The following is a 20904-nucleotide window of genomic DNA, read 5'->3' on the forward strand; positions in this document are numbered from 1 at the left end:
AACTGGCGGCAAAGAGAGGGAAGGCCTCAGGTGCTCCCAGGTGTCTCTGGAGTGTTGTTCACCGAGGCAGGAAATACAGGAGGGGAGCCCACCCATTTGCAGAAAAAGATGAATCCAGATTTGGACACACAAAAGGTGATGTGCCTGTCAAACACTCACGGGGAGGAGGCTTGTAAGTCTAGGTTTGGAAGCCAGCGGCAGATCTGAGGGAATGGCACAGGCCCACTCTGCCCATCAGGATTCTACCAACTGGTTGAGAGCCAAGGTGTTCGATCCTCACATCACCAGGGTCCGTTCGGATGTGGGACAGGGACCGGTGCATGAGGTGTGGCAGAGGGCAAGTAGGTGTGCCCCTCCTCCTCCGCATACAGAGAACTGGGCCTGGAAAGGCTGCCTCACAATGCAGAGGGAAGGCAGGCAAGGGGCAGACATCTTGCCACGACGAAAGAAGGCCACATAAAGGAGACTACAAGGGCTGAAGGTGTTGGACTTGAAGCCTGAGCCAAGGTCCACACAACAGGAAGCTTTAGGGAGACCCTCCTCAGCAGAGCACCGGCGCAGCGATGCTTCCTGAACAACTGAAGGAGGCCATCCTGAAAAAGGGCCGCTGCCTCCCCACCCTGACCCCCCCAAGCCCCTCTAGGTTATTGCTAAGACAGGTGGTTGATTTTAGAAGTATAGTTGACCCTTGAAAAACATGGGTTTGAACTGTGCAGGTCCACTTATATGTGTATTTTTTTCAGTAAGTATATTTGGAAATTTTTGGAGATTTGCAACAATTTGAAAAAACATTTTCTTCTTTCTAGTTTATTTTAATACAGTATATAATACATACAACACATGTGTTAATTGTTTATGTTACGGGTAAGGCTTCTGGTCAACCGTAGGCTATTAGCAGTTAAGTTTTTGGAGAGTCAAAGTTATACTTGGATTTTTGACTGCATGGTCAGTGCCCCTAACACTCAAGTTGTTTAAGGGTCAACTGTAAATGCTTTCTAAGATTCACATGTCCTGGGCCTTTAATATATTTAATGCTATCATACCTAGAAGCACTTTAACTTGTATTTCCAATGGGGTCTACTTGGAGTTGTTGAAGAAAGGGAGGGCTAGTTCCCAAATGGGCTATTTTTGCAAATAAGGATGCATTTAAATGGAAACTACCCTAACCAATGAATCCAAAAACCCAGGGATGCCACTAGGCAGGACTTGGGATTCACCCAGGGGGCTATGCTCAGATTTCCACCATCAGAGTCGGCACCAGACTCCTTATCAAGGTCAGCTCTCCCTGTACGCACCTCTGCCCAGGATGGGTGCTCTGCAGGGGCTGAGAATGGGCACTGTCCTCTGTCAGTCATGGCACTCCTTCCCTGGAGTGTCTGCACTCACGCTTGCCCAGTACAGAAAGAGGGCCAAGAGGAGAAAGACAGACCAAGGGATCTTCAAATGCTACTTGCAGCATACAAAGATGTGTGCTGCATGATTAGAAACAGCAAAAACCTGAAAGCCACCTAAAGCTTGGTTAGGTGAATGTTAAAAGTACCACACTGTTCATAACTTAAAGTCTAAAAGATAAGGGAGATATAAATATGCTAAAGAACTTGGAAGACTCTTCAAAAAGTATTGTTACAAGAGACAAGTTGGAGAATGATATGTATAAAACCTTAATTATATATAATTTTACATTTCTGGAAGCGTGTATATGAAACATAGCCAACAGTACTACCTAGGAAGGAAGGTGAGATGAAGAGAGTGTGAGGAAGGGATGGGGTTTGTGCTTTGCTCCATTTACTGCTAAATTGTTATATATTTTCCAGCTAACACATTTTGTATTACTTCGTAATCTCAGAGAACAAAACAACTCTACCTCTTGTGCCCTAAGGGAGAAGTTTCTCCTCTTGCTTCTCATTAGACTGCTGATAACATAAAGTCAGATTTATCTGGTATCCCAGCAAATAATGGACCCAAGTTTATAAGGACCAAGGAATGACAAACCTAGGGTTAGGGTGGTGACAGGTAGTTAAACTGGAAGAGGCCACCTGGGAGAGTTCTCTTCTCAATAAAATTAATCTTGCCTTTATCGATTCTTCTGGGAGAACCCGGATGTGACTGTCAACTCTGATAATGAGAGCAGGTTTTTGGACACAGTTACTGGGCATGAAGTAGGTAGGGTGGAAACCCACTCCTTCCCACTCACAGTGGCCCCTCCCTCTGTGGGGCCCTCCCCAGACCTGGGGTTGACTTACTGGCTTTGAGAGTTTGGGAGAGATGTGGGCATGCATCGCCCTGCCCCCATTTCCTGGGGACCATGAGCCTGTCCAGAGAGTCCAGGTCAGTTCTGAGCCCGAGCTGCCAGTGGTGAGGTGGGGAGCAGGGCTTGGCCAGAGCCACCCATGACTGGGTGAGTACATTTCTTTAATCAGGGTTTAAAAGTAGGGAGCCCACCTGTCTATAAATAAAATCCACGGTTTCCAATATAAGCTTTGTCAGTATCAACAGCAATATTTTCAGCTCCTTTTCCTTTTATTCTTTTGCCCTATTTTCCAATTGGTTCAGAACTCAGGGGGAAGAAGGGTGCTATTTACTGAAGTCTTTTAAACTTTTAAAAGTGAATGAGGTTGCAGAAGGCCAGATTCTTAACAGCCAGATTTAAAAACCAGTATCAAAAGCACCAAACTTTACAGACGCCAGCAGTTTTCTGATGGGCCCCAGCCACGCTCCTTCATAGAGCACAGTGAGTTGGAACACTCGAGGCCAGTGGAACACCGAGGGGGAGCTGATAAAGGACCAGGCCAAAAGGAAGGGTGGTCTGTGCTCACCTATTTTCTTGAAACTGGTGGCGTGTTTGGACCCAGAGTATAATTTATTCCATTAAAAAATGAAAAACAACATTCTCCTTCGAAATCCTAAGTCCTATCAGTCACTAGTCATTCCATCCAAACTGTTAACTATGAATTTCCTCTTCACACATTATAAATCTAATAACATACATTGGCTTTAGGCATGCCTAGTTAACTACAATGTTCTTTTATACTTTTATAGTGACCCCATATCTACTTTTTACCATCTTATAGAGTAATCAACTAGGAACAATAAAAGATGGTTTGTAGCTTTTATTGCCTGTTCCTAAGTCAATGACTCAGGAGAAACAGTTTCTGTGCTAAGGTAAACAGAGCTCATCCTCTTTCCCCTGGATTCAGGCTTAGAATCCCTAACAGGGAAGGATGGTAGGACAAGTCTTTTGACAAATGAGTAACTTCTAATGGGATAAAATATCATATAGGCTTTTCCTCGTCTCCCTTTTAAATTGATCCTTATTAACATAATGTCAGTTTTAAAGAAGCTAGATGCATCACTCCACCAATAGAAAATGGGAAGATAAGGATTCTTGTATGTGTAAGACAGGACGGGATTTTATAACTCACACCTGGATAACACTCAGTATTTGCTGAGTGAATAAATAAATGGAAAGAAGGGAAGAAAAGAGTGGTCCTAGTGGACACAGATCCTGCTATGCTAATTAATTCTAGAAGGCCATTCTGCTTGAAGAACACACCCTGCTCCTTAACTAACTTACAACTAAATGTACAGTGTATGCAGAGGATCAACTCAGCCAGTCCTCAGTGATTTGGCTTAAAGACCCTCATCCTGGAGAGCCCATGAAGAAGTTACTTTTCTGAAACTCAGGTGTCTCTGTGTGCTTTACTAGCATTTTGAAAACAGCCGGTTCTCTGGATTTTGGCATGCTAAAGTCACTGCGGCGGTATCCTAAAGCACAGACCCCACCACTTCTATTATCCACATGTCTGTGCATGGCACTGCCAACACAACTAATAGCTCTGCCACACTTCTGCCAGTACCTGGAGCATGTGGTAGTCAGGGACATGTGCTCTTCGCCACTTTACCACATCCTTTGTATGAAGATCCATGAGTGATACTATCCTCAGGTCTTAGCTCCAGAATAACCATGTGAAATACTTGCTTGACCTTCTAGTCTTCTAAAAAATATATTTAAATTTGCTTTAAAATTATAAGAGTAATATACCTACTTGGAAAAAACTGATGGTCTACAGGGCAGAGAACACCAGTGGCAGGGAAATGTCTGTCTGGGGAGGTATGCGGGCTTGGGGACCGCCACCTCGCGGATGTGCTTGCTAATTGGCAAATGTAGTACGAATGTCTCAGTACAGCAAATGCTGCACAATAAACCTCATATAACCATACTCTCTTCCCTTATAGGTAAATCATGTCACTGCTCACGTGTCCCTTGTTGCACAGGCTACTAGAAAGCTCAGGGCCAAACTCTACTGTCCCCCCAGATGCACAGCAACTTATGACACCCTAGCCCTGGCTTACTTTTATTTTTCCTATGCTCACTTCCTTTAATGACAATTTCTTGGGTATCCCCCCAGCATTACTGACATATATGATTCAATACATGCACATATTGTGAAATGATTACCACGATAAGGTTACTTAACACATCTATCACCTCACATAGTTAACCTTTTTTATGTGTGTCGTGAGAACATTTAAGACCTACACGCTTAGCAACCTTCAAGTACACAGCTCGGTGTTGTTGACTACAGTCACCAGGCCGTGCACTGGAGCCCCAGACCAGTTTTGTACCATTTGACCAACATCTCCCCACTTCCCCCAGCTCCCAGCCCCTGGCAACCACCAATCTATCTGCTGTTTCTATGAGTTTTAACTACAATTTCTTTCCTCATTCCTATTTTCTATTTTTCATTTCTCCTAATTGTATTTTTTCACAATAAGCACTTCAAATCTACTTGAGAATGAGGTAGGGTATACATACTTTTTTAATACTAAAAAAGGCCTTGGCTTATGAAGACCCTCATATTAGGGTCCTAACCCCTAATTAAAAGCTGTGGTGCTAACCCATGGGGTGCCTCAGGTCCCCTGGCACTTCCTAATGGAGCACGTGTGGCTCCACCCACTCAGCTGGACTAGGCTGCAGGGCGGTGTGAGCTCCAGAGACAGGGGCTCATAACTCTGAGAGCTTCCTCAGGAGACGCTGGTGTACCACTCCCTTGGTTAAGAGCTCCCCAATGTGACATCACATGCTTCCAGAGGAGCTGTCCTAAGAAGGATATACCATCACCAGTGCAATATTTTGGCTTGGATGCAAACCCTGACTCTAATCATGAGGAAATATCAAACACAAAAGGAGAAATGTTCTATTTTTTAAAGGGGGAATGACTATGTTCCTCTAAAATGTCAATGTCAAGAAAGTTGAAGAAGGAGTGGGGGATGCTCACGACTAAAGTTGGCTAAGGGGACATGACAACTCAGTGCAGTGTGTGACCCTAGACTGCCGCGTGGGGGAGAATGCTATAAAGGGCATCCATGGCTCAACTGACAAAACTGGAAAATGCATAGCAGATAAGAATGTTGTATCAATATTAAATTTACTAAAGTTGTTAATATATAGCTGCAAAAGAGCAAAATGGTGCTTGTGTGTGTGTGTGTAGAGAGAGAGAGAGAAACGAATAGATAAAATGCCAACAGTTGATGAATCTGGTTCAAGGGTATACAAGTGTCCTTTGTGCCACTTTTGCAACTTTTCTGTAATTTTGCAATTATTCCCAGTACAAAGTTAAGGAAGGAAATAGGGAGCATGTGCCTGAGACCATACACCTTCCCATAATGGCAGCTATTGTTAAAAAGAGCTTAGTTTCCCTCCTTTCCAACGGATTTGCAGCTAGTTGTCACCAGCCCCTGGCACCCCACCCAGCAGAACACGCCTGTCCCCCTCTCCCCAGGGGCCCAGCGGCTCACTCTTCTCAAAAGGTTTTCTTTGCCTTTTAGGAGTTGATAGACCTCCAAAGCCCGCTGAAATGCAGACTCCTGACGGCTATTTCCCTTGCTCTTTCATTCATTTTTTCCACAGTGCTATTCCTGAATGCGGGGGCAGGGCCTCACCGTCCCGGGCCTGGTGAAGTCCATGCTGTGCGCCAGGCTCTGCCGCATTTGGTTACTGAAGAGGCGGACGCACACGCTCTGGAGGTACTCGGGCGTGATCTGCAAAGAGGACGGAGGGGCTGGTGAAAGGCGCAAAGCTCACCGGAGACATCTGGGGCCCTGGTAATGATCAGAGCTGTCTCTCAACAGTCTTTTGTAAGGTATGGAGATGAAATTTTGCTTAAACACAGGAATTCTTGGGAGTTACAGCATTGAGAGGACAGAAAAAATTGCTTCCGGTACTACAGGAATGATCTTAAGACATCATACTTTAAATTATGTAATTCCACTTGATATACTCCTACTGTCATGTATAATTGACCAATTTAAAACCATTTCTTTGTGATATCAAGCAGTAAAGTCATTGGCTGGCTGTAATGTGATGGAAGAACACAGGGCTTAAAATCTGAAGATCTGGGTTCAAGTCCTAGATGCCTGAGAAACCAACAGTTCTGCTGCCTGCTGTCCTGACCCACTGAAGGAAATGAGTATCTACCCCTGAGTCACAGGGAGGCAGGTAAACGAGCACGGATATGCTTAGCACATGACAGGTTGGCTGGTAAATCCTTGTTCAATGATTGATGGAGACACTTTTATAAACTATCAAAGCCTTAACAACATGAAGCTGAATTACTGTCCCCATCGATGCTACTCTATCCTGGTATTTCTTTAGCATCTCTCATGCCTCCCACTAGCTATTACAATGCAGATGGTAATCTCCAAAATTTTTCCTTTTGATTTTTACATCTTCTCTTTTTATATGAAGAATATGTGCACATTTAAAATACACAAGTGCCACAACCTCTTCCCAGTCCCACTCTTTCCCCACAAACCAAACCCTGGAAGTAACTACTAGTAATAATTTGGCATCCTTACAGACTTTTTTCTCTGTCTGATGATTAGAGAGGGACCTACTTTTCCCCAAACTCATGATTCCACATGGTGAACTTGCACATAGTAATGCACTGGCCTCTCTCCCTATCTACATACTCAGGCAGCCCCATGGGAGGAGAACCACACAGCCGATTAGTGAGTTAGCAAGAGCTGGGGATGCTGAGCTAGACCCTTTTCTCTCCTTATGGGACTCTTGTCTAGCCACTGGAGACCTCTGGTCTGAGCAGCTATATAAAAGGCTCTGTCTATCCCATGGCAAGTATCTGTGGTCATGCCTCAACACTCAGCTATACGTGAAGCAACTCAGACTAAGGGCTCCATTTCAAGGCTGCCCCTCCTACACTCTCCTGCACCCATTTCCTCTGAATACCTATAGTGTCCAAATTTCAACATTCCTTTTCCATCCTGTAGTTTTAACCTTTCCTTTTGCACCTTTGCCTACCCTACAGCTTAAAAACACATCCAAATATATTTCATATTTAAAAATATCTTTCTATTCCTCCACCCTAGATCTCCATCTATCGACCACCCCATCAATATTCTTCCTTCACAGCCAGGGTCCTTGAAAGAACAGCCTACATTTGCTGTCCCACCTTCCCTTTACCTTCCAACACACTGTAATCCAGCTTCCTTGCCTCATTCCGTGGAAACTCAGGTGGCAAGGGCCATCATCAATGACCTTCTAACTGGCAAAAACATTGGACACTTTTCCATTCTAGTCTTCTAGAGTTTTCTGTGGCTTTTGAGATTTACTATCAAGCCCTTCCTCCTGAAACTGTTTTCTCCTTTGACATCTGGAACTGCTACCAGAATCATTTCTCTAACAAGCAAATTTACACTTTGTTGATTAAAATAGGCGAATGAAGAAAGGGCACAAATAGACAGTTGATTAAAAACAAAATAAAAATGGCCAAGAATTATCTGCAAATGTATTCAACCTTGTAATAATTAAAGAGATGTAAATCGAAACATTCAGAATACTAACTTTTACTTATCAAACTGGCAAAGATTTCAAAGTATAATGGTGGCTAATACTGGCAAGTGTGTGGAGAAACAGACACTCTGATATATTCCTGAGGGTGGGGGCTGCCAGTGGGTAGATATTGTTGAAATGTCAGGAGAAATAATTACACAACATAAGTCTATTAAAACTTTAATGTCCATAACTTTTGACCTAGCAATTCCACTCAAGATCCTATCTTACCTATATTCAAAGGTATACAGTATATACATGTTCACTATAACATTACTGTTATATCAAGCAAAAAAATCTAAATGCTCATCATCAGAGATCTGACGAATTACAGTTCACCCTTACAATGGAACAACAAACAAGCATTGAAAGGAATGAGAGAGGTGTGGCCATATGGAAAGACCTCCGAGATATATTGAAAATTAAACAGCAGGTTTCAGAAGAGTAATGGGTCATATAATACCAAGTAAATATGTATATATGCTGCATGCACACATACCTATGCAAAGAAATGTCCTGAAATGACACATGAGAAAATGTTAATCTTGAATATCAGTAAGGAAGTGAGATTAAGGAATTGTGTGTGGGAAGGGGCTTTTACACCTCCAAATCAGTTAATTTGTTAACAGCAGCATGCAGTTTTTTTTTTTACATTAAAAACAAAACAAGCTAGTTTAAAGTCTGCCCCCAACTGTGGCCCCCAAGCCCCATTCTATCTCTCTGGTGCTCACACACTCTAGCAGCAGGAGCTGTCGTGCCAATCTTTAGTCAGCATGCCACACCTGGTGTTACATCAACCCTGGCTTTATGAGGCACACCAGGATGATGGTAGTTATTTTTTAATAGGACAGAAGGCAAATGCTTTTCTTTTTATTTATTTCTGTACTGCCTGAATCTTCTAGCTATGTACATGTCTTTTTTTTTTTTTTTTGTCAATAGTGGTTATATAAAAACATTTCTGTTTTGTTTTGTTTCTGGAACTCACCTGTATTAAAGAAAAGCAAATACTTGTTATTTTTAAAACTAAAAAAAACCCACCAAAACCCCTAACTTAAATAGTCCAATTTTTAAGACATACATTTCAAAAGCTCCTCACTAACTACAGGACAAAGCACAAATTCCTAAATCTGGTCTGCAAACTCCCCATGCTCTTGACCCATCCACCTTCCCTGCATCATCTTTCACCACGTGGCCACCTCCTCCAGCTCTGGCCGCACCAAGCAACCTTCAGCAGTTTGGTGAATGGTACTGTGCTGTCTTTCACATGAGCAAAGAGGCTTTTAATACAGGACACAGAAATATATTTTAAAAATATTCTAGTCAAATCAATGCATTACTAGCTTCAGAACAGTCAGACCGATGGAAAAAATTAAAATCCCACTATATGATAAAGGTACCTTCAAACTAGTGAAGGAAAAAGTAAATAGTTCTGACTCAAATGGTTACCTTTTTGAGGAAAAAAAGTAGATTTCTTCCTTACATTATTTATGAAAATAAATTTCATATGGATTAAAGGTTTACAGATAAAATTAAAACAATTAAAAACAAAACAACCAACAGAAGAAAATTAAGATGAATATTTTTTTCGGCTTTTTTAGTAGGAAAGCCTTCTTTAATAACACTATAAAAAGTCAGAGAAGATCAGAGGGAAAAATTGATAGACGTGACTCTATAAACATGTGAACTTTAGTAAAAATTAAGAAACACTAATTTAAAAAGCAAGGAACACAGTGAGGAAAATATTTACAAAAGACGAACCATGAATGTCCTGTGTCCTAACAGTGCTGTCCGGAGCTGAACTGCTGATTTCCCCCAAACCTGCTCCTCCCAAGGCCTTCCCTGTCTCAGCTGGTCAGGGCCACCTTTCCAGTAGCTTATGCCAAACACTTGGCGTCATCCTTGTCTCTCTCCCTCTCTCCCTCCAGGCCCAGCCAGCAGGCAGCACCACGGGCCCCATCTCAGGACACACCTGGGAGCACTTACCTCCACCAGCACCAGGTCTCCCGTGATGATGGGCAGACCCTCCTGCTGTCCCCCAGTCTCCCTGAACACCCCTCAGGGCTACTCTAACTCAGTGGTTGGGTGAGCCTTTCACAACTACTCCACTGCTCCGCCCCCGTTTACTATAATGAAGGCTGTGTCCTGGCCATGGCCCCCACAGTACAAAGACTCTGCATTTTTCCTGAAATTGCATATGAACCTACAACTATTCCATTTTTAAAAAATATGGTTATTTCCACAAACACACTTTATTATACTTCTTAATTTCTTACTAAGTGAAATACTACAATAGTTCCCATTAAAGTCAGGAATAAGACAAAGATGCCCTGATCTCACTATTCAACAATGTCCCATAGTCTTAGCCCATATGCCAAGAAAAATAAGTTATACCTAAAGAAAAAAAAATCATTATTTGAAGATGATATGACTGTCAATCTAGAATACAGCATAATTAACGAAAAGAATCTAACAGATTAATAGAGTTCAGAAAGGTACCTGGATACAAAATCAATATATGAAAATCTAGAGCTTTCCTTTATACCAGAGGGTATTTCCCTCTTATTTTTGTGCCACTGCATATTATTTTTTTCTGTTGCCAGACAATTTATTCTTTGTTCACATTAAGAATAAGGTAGAGAAATAAAAGTGTGGTCAGTAAAATGGATAGAACGCCACGAGGAGCACAGATGGTGTGAAACATGAGCTGGTCTTGGTGCGGCAGCTGGCTCTGCACAGCGGGGGGACAGGCGTCACGGGCTGGGCATGGCCAGGAATCCTGTCATCGACATGGTCCATGTCCTTAAAACCTCTTTATCTTGAAACAGAGATATGAACACATGGGGATCTCCTTACCATCCTGCCACTGACCGTCGCCTCCAGGGAGTCCACCAGCTCTGCCGTGACTCCAATGAGCCTGTGGTAGTCCGCCCGGAGTTTATTGTACCGCTTCAGGTATGTCATCGACCTACGCTCAGCTTCTACCAGCTGTTGGTGGAGCTGCTGCAGCATTTCTAGGAAGGCAATGGATAGTAAGTCAAAACAATACAAACACCCCGCAGAATAAAGAGTGACTGCCTTCTTCTCGAGAGAGTACCATGCCTACCGTCAGGATATTCTGCTACAACACTGAGCCTGGCACTGTTTGTGTTTAACACTTTACTTCTATTTCATGCCATAGTTAATTACAAAGTGCGTCGTAACCACTGATCTTCAATTTCTTGTCTCTGGTAGTTCAACTGAATCTTTACTGGTCTTCCTAACAAAAAGTCTATTCGTTGACAGAACCCCTTGAAATGTCTTTCAGTTCTATGTACAAGAAACGTAATGTTTCTTCCTAGAATCAGCTCACAAAATGGATGAACCAAACCTGTGTCTTTTCCTGTGTTTGCCCTGTGAGGTAGCTGGGGGACAACTCACATCTGCAGGACAACTCTGCATTTGAAACAAAGTTTAGGGCTGCTTGACTGGTGCTGAGAAAACTAGAATATGCAGAATGAAGTGACATTCCAGTCGGCGAAGCTGGAGCCTCTCCCCGCCCAGGCCTTAAAGCAGGCGGCCTTGCAAAGTTCCAGGGTTCTCTTCTTGGAATCCCTTGCCATGGGCAGTACTTGACGGCCCAGCCTTTATGGAAAGGGGTCAGAGATTTTCTAAACATATTTCTACACAAGTTGAAACCATGAAAAACCAGAGAGGTTACATCCTAAGGCAGTGGTATGCAAACTTTGAAATATATCAGAATCATTTAAAAATAAAGATGATCAAGCCTCACCTTCAAAGACTGATTTTTGTGGATACCGGGTAGGGCTGAATATCTGTATTGTCAACAAACTCCCCAAGTGGCTCTAATGCACCTGATATTGAACTGATATTATTATTATTTAGCACCCACCAAATCTAAGTATTGAAAGATACGTTTAAGAAGTTACCTGGTTCTACAACTTTTTGCTTCTACTTCCACTTTAAGTACTTTGTTTCTGTTTTCATTTTGGAAGCCCCATTGCTTTTAAAATTCATGTGGTTTTCTCTGTTTTTCTCCCTTCTCACCCCACCGCAACCACACTGTTCTTACCATTTTTAAAGCCCCACCCAAATCATAAATGTAAATGTCGCCAAAGTAGATCCTCTCTAAAGGAGACTGTACAAAAGAACTCCTCCCTTCAGAAACTCATTGTGCAATTAACTATACGCAAGGGATGGTTTGTGGAACTTTTGCCTTGGGAACTCAGAACTGGAATGTACAATTCCTAAAGTACACCTGAGGGAAAAGGCCCTAACTGCCAAGCAGCCTACAGGAGGGCGAGAAGTAGGCAACTGGGCTGAAATGTTTGTGATTAGTTCAAATACACTGTTTAGCAGGAGAACAGCCTGCTATCCAGAGACATCACCTTGCAGACACTTTTGTTGGCTACACATAGGACCTGACAATTATGGCAAGCTATTTGGGTCACAGCTCAAAGATATCAACTTTATTTCTGAACATTAAGAGGACTTTGACTCTTTTTTCAATGTCAAAAGTTTTATGAGACAAGGACAACTAAGCCAATGCCTTGCCAGGCAAGACCTCAACTTTCAGTGGAAATGTCTTCTCAGAAATTCCACACTATTGTAATGAAACGGTCTTAGTCATGCCAGTGAAATGTATTGAGACTTCATATTTCAAAACTACTGACATAATTTGTGCAAAAGTCCAAAGTACTGCACCCCAAGTTTTAAACAGAAGATATATATAACTAGAAGAATGTCTGTTCAGGTCACAGAAAGTTTCCATATAATTCCAGCATGAAATAGAGCAATAACAAAATTGATGGTGACTCCTCCCCAGTCAAGCAGTCTCCTTTTCTCTAATTAACATGGCCATTTCATTTAGGTATATTGCTTTTTTTTTTTAAAGAATAGATGAGATTTAATTTTAGAGACCTCTTCACTGCTCAAGGCCAAGTGATATACTTAAAAATATGGATGTTTTTCTCATCTATATAAAAACCTAAAATCAATCTATATTTACAATCGGGTATACTCTTTCTTCTTTGTATTCAGATATAAATCTGCTCTTTGCTATTCTGCTAATCCACAAATGCTGGATGAAGAAAGTTATGACTTATAACAAAGAACAGGTCATCATTTAAAAAAAGAATACTATTTAGGGCTGTGAACTCTAGGAAAATGGTCAGTTGCTCATTTTCTGAAGGAGCAGAATCAATTAATGCCAGAAATGGTAAAGATACTATTTCTATATTCTTTTTAAATAGGTAGGTGAAAATAATAATCCAGTATGCGATATTGCCAACCTAAGTTTTTATTCTAAACACCATTGTTAAATGTAATTAATTCCTTTTCCACTCCTAGCACTTCTCTTGCTTCTTCAAAAGCTTATGGAACTCTTATTTAATCCATGAAACTTTCCTATCAAAATACTACCCAATTGTTCAATTTAAAAAACAATACCTGAGTCGACAATTAAGTTAAATTGGGGATATCTGTGCCTTGTGGTTGCAGCAACCCTGTGGAAGGAGGGGACAAAGTAGTGACAACTGGCTGTCATGACACTGAGCCTGGGCCTGAACCTGTGGTACAAGTGCCCTGTGGTGCTGATCTCTGATCTCCATAGCAATATTGCATTACGGGGCTTATTCAGCCACAGAAATACACTGCCTGCCAGACTCAATTCCGTACATTCTGCTTGGGTAGCCTCAGAAAACTCCATTTAAATCAAACTTAAGAAAAGGCTCAAAAACCCTGGTCTCTCTTCTATTTGCACACCCCCTCCATGTATATTTTGCAAAATGGGGCCACTAATCAGAGACATACCTGGTTCCCAGCACAAAGCTATCCTCAAAATCTGCAGGGCAAGCTGGGGTGACAGGAGCTGGCAGAATCAAGGAACTGGGGAGAAGTTTCTCACTACTTTCCCTTCTCCAGTGCCTAGGAGCCTAAAGACCAAATCTCAACAGGGACTAAGTAAATTCAGTCCAGAATGAGGTAGTTCTCTGGGACTCAGAGGATGCAGGTGGGGTGGCAGTTTTAAAATATAACTGCAAAGTCTTGGACATTCCTTCCCATCTAGAAGTGGAATATATTTCCCCTCCTTCTGATGTGGGCTGGTCTCAGGATTTCGCTTCTAATGAAGAGAATGCAGCAGAAATGACACTGAACTGTTTGTCTAGAGGCTGGGTTAGAAAAGGTGACAGATTCCATGTCTCTCTGGCGACATTCACTCTCAGAACCCAGCCGCCATGGCCTGAGCCCAGGTGCGCAGACTACGTGGCGAGAACACATAGTTCTAGTCAACATCCTCTGCTGCGATGCCAGCAGCGGCCACCAGACCTGTGCTTGTGTGTGAGGAAGCCTTAGAGATGGCTCCACTCGGCTCCACCTGTACCCGAGGCACCCGAGGGAGCACTGCCCACTGAGCCCACAGTTCCCAGACCACCCAAGTTGGCAATAATAAATAGAAATTGTTGTTTTATGCCACTAAGCTTGAAGTGGTTTGCTAGACAGCAACAGAAATAGTGGGGCGAACGTGCATTTCCAGGAGTTGCGGGGCAAGACCCAAATGCCCAGCCCAATTTGAGAATCGCAGTAGTGAGAAAACTGGCAGAGGACTCACCCTGGCCAAGGCGTGGGCACTGTCCTGACACTTTCAGGGGCAGACCTGAGGAGCTGAAGAGACCGGCTGGGACTTATGCTCGGGCACACATAACTGCTCTGGGGACAGAGCAAGCTTAGGGAGCACCTGGCAAGCCAGGGAGTGCTCTGCAAGGCCACAGCGGCCTCCCTGCTCCTCCGGGCTCAAGCACAGGACTGCAGCTCCTCCGTGGGGGAGGAGCTCCCCCGCAGGCTCTGCGCAACTGGCGGGACCATCACACCTTCAGAACTCGGGGCTGGGGACATGCACGGCTAAGAAGGCTGAAAGCAAATACTCCAACTCTTCTGCGAAGCTACCGAAGTCATCCTTGTGCATCACACGTAAAGCACTGGTCATTTGTCAAGTCCCTGGAAAGCAAAGAGCTAAGCAATTTTCTAATGCTTTCTTTCTTTAGAAAACTTTCTCTAAAAAGAAACATGGAAAAACAATGACAGGAAGTTTTGAAATCCTCTGACATTACTCTGCTGTGAGAAGGGCAAATGTGCTGTTTTGTGTAGTAAAACTCCACCTGCTGGGAATTGAGGATTATGCCACCTAATACTTAGCAGAGGCATGAAACACATATGCCCTTTCCGATGTAATAATTTAAGCAGTCTTCATCATGCAGTATCAAAGACAAAACTCAGGCAAAGAACCAGAACCATGGCCACTGATTCCGTATTAACTGAAATTTTTCTTACCTTACTGAAAAATGAACAGTTCTAGTAAAAAATTACTATCATGGAAAACTGTCTTATGCTAAAAACTTAAAGTTGGAATTTCTATTTTGAATGTAAAAAATGGAAATGTTTCATGAGAATGGATACTCCATACTGCTACCGAGATAAGACCCCATTAGACTAGTTCAAGGTAAGAATGAAAGATCCTAAAATAATTCTTTCCCCACCCATGCTGCACTGGTCTTCTAACTGTGCTGCTGCAGTTTATGTCCCTTTGGGATATTGCTCAAATGCCCTCCATGTCTCCATGTCTTGGCTACCTTATATGCAAGACCAAGCCAGCAATACCAGCCATTCTGAAAAGGGAGCCTCAAGGAATCAGATAAACATGACCGCAAAGCACTTAATAAATATTTAGACTTTTAAAACAAGTGCATGGAATTCTCTCCATCTCTGTCACTGTCCCCCTACTTAAAACTTGAGTTGGCAAAGATGTTCTTTAAAAAAATTTAATCCAGGTGATTTACCTTTGTTACCTTGTCCATTCTCCCTCTGAGATGAAGAAGTAGTTCAGGAAAATAGGCACTCAGGACACAGTACTTAGGGCATCTCACGCTGTGTGGCCAGTCTGAGAAAGGGCCTCAGCATGGTAAAAAGAGTTCTCAAGACAGTGAAGGCCACTTCTTAATGTTGCTATAAATAGCTAAGGCCGGACGACTTCTCAGTACTTGAATGACGTACTCTCAAATAAATCCTCTTCCCTCCATCGCCATCACTGCTGCATGCATCCAAGTCTTAACACTATTTCAACAGCCCCCTAACTGGCCTCCTTAACCCTTACAAAAGACCTTCTCCACTGCTACCAACATATCCTACTAAAAGTGCAGATCCGAAATCATACACTTTAACTTTATAACTTCAATTCTAAGGCCTTAATGAAGGCTTTAGAGCCAGACTGCCTTAGCTCCCCCACATTTGGCCACACAAAAGCAAGGTATTTAACCTGTTTTGTTCGGGTTTTCTTAATATTGCTTTGTAACAGCTTTATTAAGATGTAATTCACATATTATACAATTCACTCAAAGTATATATATTTTGATGGTTTTCAGTATGTTCAGAGAGTTGTACAATCATCACTGCAATCAGTTCTAGAACATTTTCATCACTCAAAAAAGGAAACCCTAAACCATGAGTAGTCATCCCGTTGCTCCCCACCCTAGGCAACAACTGATCCTACTGTCTATCTAGTTTTGCCTCTTCTAGAGCTTTCATACAAATGGAATCATGTAACATGCAGCCTTTTGTGTCTGGTTTCTTTCACTTAGCATAATGTTTTCAAGGTTTATCCATGTTGTAGAACGTATTAGCAATTCATTCATTTCTATTGCCAAATTATATTCCATTATATGAATACACCACACCTTGTTTAACCCATACATCTATTAATGGACATTTGGGTTGTTCAAGCATTTTTGCTATTTTGAATAATGCTATGAACATTCACGTATAAGTTGTTATATAGACACATTTTCATTTCTCTTGGGTATATAGCTAGAAGTGGAATTACTGTGTCATATGGTAACTCTATGTTTAAATTTTTGTTTCCTCAAAAATTTTTAAGAATATTTAATGATATAGGAAAACATTCTCTTCATCTGATAAAAATATTTTTAAAATACACAGGTACAAGTATCTGTTTATTGTAAACATTACATACTTTGGGGTGAATGTACGTACACAAATGCATTTCTGTGCTTTCCGAATTTCCTATAAGGAATATGACCAATTTTATAATCAAGGAGGCAAAAGAGTGAATTTCTAAAAAATGTAAATATGAGCATATTATTCTCCTGATTAAAAATGCTTCAAAGGCTCCTCAGTGCTTACGAGGCCTCATATAAACACGCCCAGGCCCCTGCCTAGTCTCTTTCTCTCTCAATCCTCTGCTCCAGCAATATTGAATTTTTGTAGTTTCCTAAACATACTCCTCACTGTTTTTACATTAGCTATTCCCTCTACCTGGAACTCCTACCCCTCATTCTGTCTGCATCACAGATGCTCATTTTATTGTTCAAAACTCCAGCTTGGCCAAGAGAACTATGTCCTGGCCTCTTCTCTGTATCCCTAACTCCTAGCACAATATTCAACTTAACAGACACATTGAACTGAACTGCAAATATTTTCACATAGTAACAATGAAAAGAAAGGAATAATATTTCCAGTTACCTGCTGTTTTTCAGTATTTACTTCAAAGCAAGTTAAGTAGGATGAAAGGTGATGAGTACCTGCAAACTATAATACTAACAGCTAATAAGATTTATCAAGTACTTACTATGTGCTAGACTGTTTTACACAAGTTTCATGTATTAACTCAATTCTCATATTATTCCTATGAAGTGGGTGCTATTATTAATATAACAAAAATGTTTAGTATGTAAATAACTTCTTTTAGAATCTTAACATATTGGCACCTGCTAAGTTTAAACTGAGAAACGCTTTTTTAAAGAGTATTAAAATAATCATAAACCAGGTTGGAAAAGTTCTAATTTCACTGGAAACTGTTGTTTTATATGGAATTCTGAGAGGAAAAAGGACTAGATATGGGATCATTGTGCCATGTAGGTAAGGGAACTATCTGAGTGAAACCTTAAGGATATGAGAGCAGAGAGAAGAGCTCTAGTTCAGAATGACTGGGGACAGTCTCAAGGCGATGCTAAGGAACTGAATACGGGCAAGAGGGAGCCACTGAAGGCTTAGGAAGCTGAAAGAGAAGAAACATCATGGAATACCAGAGACAAAAGAGTTCAGTCAGGAAAAGGGGTCCCAATGCTTTGGAGTTAGAAAGGAAGCCAAAGGTAATATGCAGCAAAGTGGCCTAAATTTTTCACAACACTAAACAAAGCAAACAATGACTTCACAATTCAGAACATTATATTCTTATTATGAAATAACTTTTGATATATACTTGTTCAGAAAAAAAGACAAGCATCTGTGAAGACAAATCAACTTTTGGAAATCAGCCTCTTACGTGTGGGGTGACATCCCTTCTTCTCTCCCTCTGACAGGCACCAGTCACATCTGTTGCCCAGCACACTTCCAGTGACTGTTCCCGTTTTACTCTCAAAAGTGTCCTGATTTGAACTGGACTGTGGTGACAGTTACACAACTCTATACATTATATCATTAAATAGTATACTTAAAATGGATAAATTTTATGGTAAGTTATACCTTGGTAAAGTTGTTTTTAAAAAGTCCCAATTTAAATGACAAGTTACATTGGTCACTTAATCCATTCACCTTAGACATGGTTGACTGATCCTCTGCAAAGGGACAATTATTCCATGGAATTCTTTTCTAAGATAGATATATTTTTTTCCTACTAAGATAGCTTCTAAGCACATGCCATAAAAATATGATCCTAACCAAGTCTCACAGACCCAATGCCATAGAAGTTGACCCTTTATGGGCCTTGACATATCTTCCCAGTAATGTTTCATTTGCCTTGTAAGTAAGAAAAACACTATCAATTACCACTATTTATGAGACCGCCTAAGCCAGGGTGCTACTGTAAAACCATGGGTGGTCTTCATTTGCTTCAAAAGGATACATATAATGTTAAAAGCTTTGGTGTGTTATTGGCTTTAAAAATTAAAGCCAGAAACTTTTCCAACTTCAACTTTAATTCTGGAGTCCAAGAATCCTAAGAAAAATAAAAAGAAGAAGAAAACTGTCACTAATAAACAATAAATAATAAGATAAAAAGCATTGTCAAGTTGTGGATTTCAGGTAAAATAGTTCCACCAGTTATTGAAATCAAAAGCAAGGTGTCCTGCTACTCGTGTGATGCTGTGAAAAACAAGTTTTAGGACAGCTGACAAATTCATTTATAAAATTCATGTACCTACAGCAGGAGGAAAAAAGAGAGTTCTTTCATGAACAGGGGGCAAACAACCCTGTACATGATTTGGATACTTCATGTGATTTAAACACAAGCATGACAAGGAACCTTACTAAGTTGGATACCAAAAATAGTTCAGTATGTGTTAGGCATACACGGTGCTGGTAGGCATACACAACTGTAACTAGGTTACTGAAAGTTTCCCAAATAAAGAGACTAGTTTCCATAAACCTCATCTAGATAAGAAAGAAAGACAGAAGCTGTTATCTGCCACAAATACCCCATCATGTCAAGAATCATGATATACTTCTAGATTTGTCCTTTAAAATAAATTACTTATCTCAAGTAATGCTCACTGAGAAGGAAAAAATAAGGACGTAAGTAGCAAAAGAAAAATATGACAAGCAACAATTTTCTCAGGATAATTTTCCTTACAGTCTTTATACAAACATGTCTACCACCCAGACCAAGAAATTCCACAAAAAAGCAGCTTTATCACTAAAAATTCCTAGCCGCCCGCCTCCCAGGTCCTGCTGACTCCCTCAGACACCCCACCCTCCCTCAGCCTCCTCTTCGGCACTCCAGCCTCCACTGTGTCTCCCACCCCGCCCCGTCCTTCTACCAAGTGCATATCTGACTTTTTGAAAACATACTGCCAGATAAGAAGAAAAGCTTTACATATTAAAAAGCTGTTGTAATCCCCTGACACAGCATGGTATCTATTTGCAACGTGTGTTAGGGTTGAACTGTGCCCCCTAAAAAGATATGCTGAAGTCCTAACCTCCCTAGAATGTGAGGTCAGTGGGAACGGTTTGTTGAAGATGGAATGAGAAATGATGAAGTCGTATTGGAGTATGGTGGGCCCTTAATCCACGACTGGTGTCTTTATAAGGAGGAAATTGAGATACAGACACAGAGAAAAAATGGCCACATATGTGGAGAGCAGATTGGAATTATATGCTCACAAGCCAAGGGACCCCTGAGGTCACAGAAGCTGGGTCCTCCCCTAGAGGCTTCACAGTAAGCATGGCCCTGCCAACACCTTAGTTCAGCCTCCGGCCTCATGAACTGTCAAACAATAAATGTCTGCGTGGTCCTCCGTTATGCCAGCCCTGAGAAACTACACAGAGTGCTACAGTTCAAAGCTTCTGTGCTCAACCACACAGAAAAGAAATGCAGGGAAGGACTGCTATGTTGGTCAACATAAATCAAGACATCTTAAAAAACAAACCAAAACCAAGTATTTGGGTCATGGAGACTTTCAGCTAAATTGCTCTGTTGTAGATTATTTATTTTTTATAACCAACAAGTATATATTTTTAATTATTATGATGCTCTGCTAATGACAGGGATATGATCAGAATAAAACCTCTCTGGGCAATGAGTCCCCCATTGGGTTCTAGACTGTGCTTTCAGCTTTGAGAGTAAGAATAAGTTCCCAAAGTCTGATGGGCACTTGATGCTCAAGTTTCCAAAAGGAAGCTCAGCGAGATGGGAAAGCACCACGGCAGTTGTGCTGTGCGGTTGCTCACCCTCTTCATAGCAGAGTTCCTTCACTAGTAGGATGTAGAATTTAAACTAGGTGAGTCATTGTCCGGCTTTTTACCCAATCTCCACAAAGGAATTACCTTTCTTGGCAGCACAGTATAAGAGATAACCTGAAAAAGCAATGAAAACAATGGAAAAAGCTGGATAAAATAAAGACCATCTTTGTAAATGCATCCCTGAGTGGCAAGAAAGGAACTGCTGACTCAAAAACACTGCAGAGGCAGTTTTCACACTGAGGATAACTCAGAATCTTGAAGACTTTGAGTCTTGAAGACCTTCAGTCTCAAGAGCTATCATGGGTATA

General features: G+C 41.5%; 1 protein-coding gene across 4 annotated transcripts in view; it reads right to left on the bottom strand.

The window, feature by feature from the left end:
- The window catches only part of ARMC9 (armadillo repeat containing 9), a 162330-nt gene that overhangs the window by 116453 nt on the left and 24973 nt on the right, over nucleotides 1–20904 (bottom strand). For all 4 annotated transcript variants that reach the window (XM_057503437.1, XM_036912378.2, XM_036912368.2 and 1 more), the window contains exons 6-9: nucleotides 18762–18854; nucleotides 15682–15706; nucleotides 10703–10860; nucleotides 5944–6042 (exon numbers count right to left, since the gene is read on the bottom strand). In XM_057503437.1, the coding sequence (XP_057359420.1) occupies nucleotides 5944–6042; nucleotides 10703–10860; nucleotides 15682–15706; nucleotides 18762–18854 (375 nt within the window). The remainder of the gene's footprint in view (nucleotides 1–5943; nucleotides 6043–10702; nucleotides 10861–15681; nucleotides 15707–18761; nucleotides 18855–20904) is intronic.

This window comes from Manis pentadactyla, chromosome 6, assembly GCF_030020395.1.
Source record: "Manis pentadactyla isolate mManPen7 chromosome 6, mManPen7.hap1, whole genome shotgun sequence".
NCBI lineage: Eukaryota > Metazoa > Chordata > Mammalia > Pholidota > Manidae > Manis > Manis pentadactyla.